The sequence below is a fragment of the Drosophila suzukii genome, chromosome 2R, assembly GCF_043229965.1.
Source record: "Drosophila suzukii chromosome 2R, CBGP_Dsuzu_IsoJpt1.0, whole genome shotgun sequence".
NCBI classification, from domain to species: Eukaryota; Metazoa; Arthropoda; class Insecta; order Diptera; family Drosophilidae; genus Drosophila; species Drosophila suzukii.
The window spans coordinates 23,163,803-23,170,986 of NC_092081.1; the positions used below are offsets into that span (position 1 = coordinate 23,163,803).

At 46.2% G+C, this 7,184-nt stretch overlaps 1 protein-coding gene and 1 long non-coding RNA gene across 2 annotated transcripts; one reads left to right on the plus strand and one right to left on the minus strand.

The window, feature by feature from the left end:
* Nucleotides 1–13: 13 nt before the first annotated feature.
* On the plus strand, nt 14–6,900 carry Dark (Death-associated APAF1-related killer). Its single transcript, XM_017074457.4, has 11 exons — nt 14–238; nt 1,576–1,995; nt 2,055–2,692; nt 2,749–2,872; nt 2,939–3,135; nt 3,243–3,487; nt 3,554–3,743; nt 3,795–5,454; nt 5,516–5,635; nt 5,696–5,842; nt 5,902–6,900. The coding sequence occupies exons 2-11, from the start codon at nt 1,594–1,596 to the stop codon at nt 6,610–6,612; spliced, it is 4,434 nt and encodes a 1,477-aa protein (XP_016929946.2). The 5' UTR covers nt 14–238; nt 1,576–1,593; the 3' UTR covers nt 6,613–6,900.
* LOC139352482 (uncharacterized) lies at nt 5,637–7,144 on the minus strand. Its single transcript, XR_011603691.1, has 2 exons — nt 7,077–7,144; nt 5,637–7,024 (listed from the first exon to the last, which is right to left on the minus strand). It is a non-coding gene; the product is annotated as an uncharacterized lncRNA (long non-coding RNA).
* Between the last annotated feature and the right edge of the window lie 40 nt (nt 7,145–7,184).

The window sequence follows — 7,184 nt, forward strand, 5'->3', positions numbered from 1 at the left end:
GTTGTTGTTTTTTGTTTTTATCGCGAGCTTAGTTAAGTGCATGTGCGCATTCGTGCAATTAATATTTTTAGTTAATCAAACGCCTCGTACTCCGCTCAGAATGTGCTAGAACGATGTGAGCACAGGGAAGAGTGCGACAAGTGCAGCCGAAGCATCAATTTAATTAGGATAAAGTGCAATATTTACACATATATAAACTAAAGTATAAGGACAACGGTTCGTTAAAAATAAACGGAGCGTAAGTATGCGTGCAGTGGCTGCACATACATGTGCATATATGCAGGTGAACGCACACCTGTGTGCGTTAGTTGGCGTTCTACGATTTGCAATTGTTTAATTCTTTCATGCAGTCGTGTACCTCCCCTGCAAATCTTTTGTGTTTCCCCGCCTTGCGAAGCCCCTGTGACGTGTGTGACTCAAACAATATTGCATATACAGTGTACAACCCATACAGACAGCCCCAAGTTCATTCACATTTATCTGTTGTTTATACTTTTGCATACTACACGCCTACATACTTATCTGCACATCTACTCCCCCCACTTAGTGACTCATCTTCTGTCTCTGTCTGCGCCGCTTATCTAACTGTGAAGTTAATTCAGTGGGCAAATAGTGGTGGTCCGATCGGATCCGAATCTGAATCGAAACCGATTTGGATCTACGACATTGGGAGCACAGAACTGCAACCAGAATTGCCTTTTTGAGCGAGTGCACCACTCACGTATTCCGAGTATTTGGAGCTGATCACGTTCGTCTCCTTGGCGGATGGTTGTGAAATTACCGATCGCCAGTTGGAGCCTCTTTCTAGGGGTGGGGTGGATCTATCTGATCCATCTACCTTATCTGATTTCACCACTCGCTGGAGCGAGGATCTGCTGGCTTTCGTCGGTAGACGGTGCTGCGTTCAAATTAAGTGGGTCAAGACCGCTTGGCGCCAAGAAAATCGCCATATATATCCGCAGACAGTCCGTTTCATAAGCGTGTAGTACCAAAATGCAGATCCTTTGCCATATGGCTGAAATGGATCTATAACCTATTTTAAATAAAATATTTATTTTGGGATGAGTCGTTATGTCTGAAAGCTACATCCTAAAACTAACATTCTTTTACAAAAATATCAATTTAAACAGTCATAGAGAAAGCTAAAAATACACTTGTTTACTATTTTGTTTTATCAAATTTTTTATTTGTGACTTTTATTAAAAATGCTTTTTTATAAAAGATTCGGGATTCTTCTGTTATATAGGTCTGAAATAAAAGGCTTTAAAAGCCACCGAGCGTGAATCTAAGAATTCGTATTATACGATTGTTTTTAAATAAGAAATTATTTTTCTTCGGAAAAATGATATATTTGAATAAAATTGGGCACTATATTTTCAATTTATTGATCTAGTAAGCAGGTTCTATCTCTAGTTTCAATAAAAAAATTCGATTAGAAATCAGAATTTCGCGAATTCTGATAGCAGGCGGAACTTATGTGGATGTACATATAAACCCCCATAAAAAAATACATTCTTATTAATAACTACCAAATATGTTTATTTTGAAATTTAAATTTGTTTTTCTATTATCCAGAGCTTTCTGAAAATCACCATGGACTTTGAAGCGAGAGGCCAGCAATACCATTACAAGGACATATTGTTCGTGTTCTTGGATGCATTCATTGAGGATTTCGACTGCAAGGACGTCCAGGATGTCCTGCAAAGGATATTGTCCAAGGAGGAGATCGACCACATCATTAAATCCAAGGATGCCAGGACAGCCACTCTCCGCCTATTTTGGACACTGCTCACCAAACAGGAGAAAACAGTCAAGGACTTTGTGGAAGAAGTTCTCAATGCGAGCGATCCGGCCAACTACGAATTCCTGATGGCTGCAATCAAGGAGGAGCTTCAGAACCCCAGCAGAGAGACCAGGACATACATCGAGCAGCGAGATCGCTTGTATAACGATAACCAAGTGTTTGCCAAATATAACGTTAATCGCCTGCAACCGGTAAGAAACCCGCCAATCATAGGATTAGACCGGAATTTAATATCCAATCTTATTTACAGTATCTGAAGCTGACGCAGGCTCTCCTAGAACTTCGTCCTGCCAAAAATGTCTTGGTCGATGGCGTCTTGGGGTCGGGAAAGCATTGGCTTGCTCTGGATGTTTGCTCATCTTACAAAGTGCAGCGCAAGATGGACTTTAAGATCTTTTGGCTGAACTTGAAGAACTGCAACAGTCCCGAGACCGTGTTAGAGATGCTGCAGAAACTGCTGCACCAGATCGATCCCAATTGGACAAGTCGTAATGATCAGGGCAGCAACATCAAGCTTCGTATCCACAGCATCCAGGCGGAATTACGCCGCCTGCTGAAGAGCAAACCCTATGAGAATTGTCTTCTTGTCCTGCTAAATGTCCAAAATGCAAAGGCTTGGAATGCCTTCAATCTGAGCTGCAAGATTCTGTTAACCACAAGGTTCAAGCAGGTTACTGACTTTCTCTCGGCAGCTACCACAACTCACATATCGCTGGATGATCATTCGATGACGCTTACGTCGGATGAAGTCAAGTCTTTGTTTCTGAAATACCTCCACTGTAGGCCGCAAGACTTGCCCCGGGAAGTGCTCACAACAAATCCCCGCAGACTGAGCATCATTGCCGAGAGCATTCGGGATGGTCTGGCCACTTGGGACAACTGGAAGCAGTGAGTAGATGGGATTTCTCACTGTGTCACTTAATAAATCATTTATTTCCTTTCAGAGTAAACTGCGATAAGCTGGCCACCATCATTGAGAGCTCTTTAAAAGTTCTAGAGCCTATTGAGTGCAGGAAAATGTTCGACAGACTGTCTATATTCCCTCCCTCCGCCCACATACCCATAAATGTACGTTTGTCCCACATTCAAATACAGCATACTATTACTTATCCTTATCAACTTCCTGTTGTGCAGCTCCTATCGCTGATTTGGTTCGATGACAAATCCGATGGCGACGATGCCATGGTTGTGGTGAACAAGCTCCATAAGTATTCGTTGGTGGAAAAGCAATCCAAAGAGTCAACCATAAGTATACCCGAAATATACTTGGAGTTGAAAGTTAAGGTTGATGATGTTCCTGCCCTGCATCAGAGGATCGTCGATCACTATAAGTAAGTGTCACGAAATTTCCTAATAATAATAATTTCTTCGAATTATTGAGTCATTCTTTCCGTGATATTATCTGTTTCTGATATTAAATTATCTTCTCGTTTGAAAGCATCACAAAGGCCTTCGATCACGATGACTTGATACTGCCATCACTGGATAAATATTTCTATAGCCACATCGGGCATCACCTAAAGACCATTGAGCCCACCGAGCGGGTGACTCTGTTTCGCAAGGTCTTTTTGGACTTCCGCTTCCTAGAACAAAAGATTCGGCACGATACAACGGCTTGGAATGCCAGCGGATCGATATTGAACACTTTGCAGCAGCTGAAGTTCTACAAGTCATATATTTGCGGTACGTAGAACGATTAGAAACAAAGGAATCTCATTCACAGCATTTATTTTCTTTACTTTTATTCAGACAATGACTCCAAGTACGAGCGCTTAGTGAATGCCATTCTGGATTTCTTGCCAAAGATCGAGGAGAATCTTATTCGTTCAAAGTTTACGGACCTCCTCAGGATTGCCTTGATGGCCGAGGATGAGGCGATTTTCGAAGAAGCACATAGGCAAGTGCAGCGATTTAGCGACCGAGTTTGGTTTACAGAGCAGTAAGTGTTTAGCTTATTTGGAAAATTGGCTTATTAATTTTGTTTTCCAAGTGGTCGCTTCCACCAGCATCGCCAAATAATCAACCTAGGCAAAAATGAGGTGCGCCACGCCGTTTACCTTAACAACGACTTTTGCTTAATGGCGCTGGGCAGCAAGCAGTTGATGCTAACCGATGTTTCGCTGGAGGCAGAGGATACCTACCTACTGAGGGACGAGAATGACAGCAGTGATATCCTGCGGATGTCTGTGTTTAACCAACAGAAGCACTTGATAACCCTGCACAGCAACGGCAGTGTGAAGCTCTGGTCCTTGTGGCCCGATTGTCCGGGAAGGCGTCACAGTAATGGCAGCAAGCAGCGAGTGCGTCCTCCTGCCCTCGCCCATCTTCGAAAGCCCACGGGAACGCGCACCTATCAGCAGCTAGTCAACAGCGTGATCAAACGCTTCATTGGCAGCTACGCAGATCAGAAAATTTTAGCTTTCTACTTGGATGAAGACGCCGGATTGCAGGATACCAAAATCCAATTGCACGTTGCCCTCAGCAATGGTGATGTGACCATCTTGAACTGGGATGAGCGGGATCAGATCTTCAAACCCTCGCACACACCTCCTTTGAAAACTCTCCAGTCGGAAATCCGCTGCTTTGTTCACGTTTTGAAGCGATATTATGTGGTATGCACCTCCAGTTGTGCGCTGACTGTGTGGGATTTGCTAAATGGCTCCGGCGATAAGCCGGAACTTCCTGGTTTTGATGTCGATAACGACACGCCGCTGGCTTTGGAGGCGTTCGACGAAAGGAATCAGAACGCCACCGTGTTGCTGACTTTCAAGTACAGCGTTTGGCGGCTAAATTTTATCCCAGGTCCGTCTGTTGAGTTGAAATCGGAGGCGGTTCAGCTGCCAGAGGGCAGTTTCATCACCTGCGGAAAGCGTTCGGCTGATGGACATTACCTCCTGCTGGGAACCTCCGAGGGACTCATTGTGTATGATCTCCGAATCTCGGATCCCGTGCTGCGCAGCAATGTCAGCGAGCACATCGAGTGTGTGGATATTTACGAGCTGTTCGATCCCGTCTATAAATACATCGTCTTGTGTGGAGCGAAGGGAAAGCAGGTGGTCCATGTCCACACGTTGCGCACCGTCATCGGGCCGCATCCACATCATAACCGTGGAATCGCCTGGGTTCACAGTGCAGATGAGAAAAGTGTGATGACCAGGGCTTGCCTGGAGCCCAATGTCTACCTCCGCTCACTGATGGACATGACCAGCAAGCGGACGCAACTGCTGGCCGTGGACTCCAAGGAGCGCATCCATCAAATTGAAACTGCCACCGATCCAAGTGCTCGAAGGAGATCTAGTATTTCCGCCTGGTCCACGATCACACCTACTCATGCTGCCAGTAACCCTAAGATAACTGCCATATCTGCCCTCAACGACGATCAGATCTTCGTCGGGTACGTGGATGGAGTGACCATAGATGTTAATCTGGATTCGGTGATACCTCAGCAGTTTATAACAGAGCCCATCGATTACCTCAAACAGATCAGTCCGGAAATACTGGTGGCCTCGGCTTATAGTGCCCAGAAGACTGTAGTATTCCAGCTGGGGAAGTCAAAAGACCAATGGCCATTGAAGCTTGATGTGGGCACCAAGTATGCGTCTCTAGTAAGGGGACGTTTTATCATCTTGTTTTCCGAGCACGGAGTCTGCGTAAGTATTTTGAAAATGGGGTTAGAGATGTAAATCCTCTAATTGAATGGTTTTTCAACAGCATTTGGATTTAGCCAGCCCATCCCCGCTTGTGAAGCCTGAGGAGTCGGAAGAATCCCTTGTGGGCTTTGATTTGAAAAACGATCTTCTCTTCCTGGCCTACGGAAACAACATCATCGAGGTGGGATTTTTTTAATATAATTTATAAAACGTATTAAATTAATGTACATTCCAATCGCAGGTATTCCGTTTAATATTCAGTGGCAACCAACTGAGGCTCGAACTGATCTGCGAGGAGAAGATCGTCCAGAAGGCTAGGATCAGCTACTTGGCGGCCACGGAGGATGGGACCATGTTTGCACTGGGCTTCGAGAATGGAATTATAGAGGTGGGAGTGGGTAACATCAGACCGTCAACTAGTCTTTATTAATCCTATTCTCCAAACAGCTCTTTGCCCTGGACAACAGACAAGTGCAACTGATCTACAGCATTCAGGAGGTCCACCAGCACTGCATCCGCCAGCTGCGCTTCTCGCCCTGCAAGCTGCTCCTGATAAGCTGCGCGGAGCAGCTGTGCTTCTGGAACGTGACGCACATGCGCAATAACCAGATGGAGCGGCAGCGGAACCAGCGGCGCAGTCGTCGCCACAAGCTGCACAGTGTGACGCAGGAGGATGCTGTGGATGCGGCGCCCATTGGGCCGGACATCGATGTTGATCTCACATTCGTTGCCCGCGAATTCATTTCAGAGAGTCGCGAGGAGGTTGCCCTGTGGCGGAATAAGCGTGGCAATGCCATCCGCCCGGAACTCCTGGCCTGCATCAAGTTCGTGGGCAATGAGGCTAGTCAGTTCTTCACCGACGCCCAGTTCTCCCACTTCTATGCCATAGATGACGAGGGCGTATACTACCATCTTCAGTTGCTGGAGCTGAGTAGGCTGCATCCGCCACCGGAGCCAGATCCCGTGGAGATTACCGATCACTCGCTGGAGGAGATCGAGGACTTGCAGTATGTGGACTTAAAGGATCTCAGGATACTCGAAAGCCCGCTTGACCTGGATGAGGATAACGAAGGTGCTGATGTGGTGGGCAATTTGGTTCTGGAGCGGAACAGCAAAGCGGAGGAGGCGCATCCAATCCTGGAGGAGACGAGCTCATGACGCCAGTGGTGGTGCGCCCCCTGGCGGCGCACGAACCCAGAGAGCCCAAACTACAATATGGCATTTATAGGATTACTGCTGTACTACCTGGTGGTATTGCTCTTCTACCTCCTAGTGGGCCCCGACTTGTCCTAGGCACACATGTGTACTATGTGCATTGGCGAGTGTAGACAACCCATGTAGACCAAGTACGATATCTCAGAGGGCGGTGGGTGCGTTGCCCTGCCTTTTGTTTGGCAACCCGAGAAACCGCCACCAAATAAACGACATTTTACGAAAAGACAGAAACGCGGTTTGTTGTCTGGCCTTTGTGCTGTGGGTGGTGGGTGTGTGTGGGTGGTTGTTCGTTTGTTTTGATTTCTGCTAGGCACGCCAGATCGAGTGTTGCAAAAGTTTTGGGCTCGGGTCAGTGCTGTGAAGCGCCGTCATCAATATCAGTGTTGTGGAGACGGGCTAGTACGTACCTGGATTAAGGAGGGATATATTTTGGGTGATTTAGCATTAGTATTGACAACTAATGAAACGAGGCAAATACATTTCGTATTATTCAGGTTCCGAATAAAGAAAGAATT

What these genes read in the sequence shown, in the direction of transcription:
- Dark (XM_017074457.4), top strand. Translation starts at nt 1,594, where the DNA reads ATGGACTTTGAAGCGAGAGGCCAGCAATACCATTACAAGGACATATTG. An exon ending in CCGCCCACATACCCATAAAT is followed by an intron (nt 2,873 to 2,938) that starts GTACGTTTGTCC and finishes CCTGTTGTGCAG; the next exon opens with CTCCTATCGCTGATTTGGTT. An exon ending in CGAGTTTGGTTTACAGAGCA is followed by an intron (nt 3,744 to 3,794) that starts GTAAGTGTTTAG and finishes TTGTTTTCCAAG; the next exon opens with TGGTCGCTTCCACCAGCATC.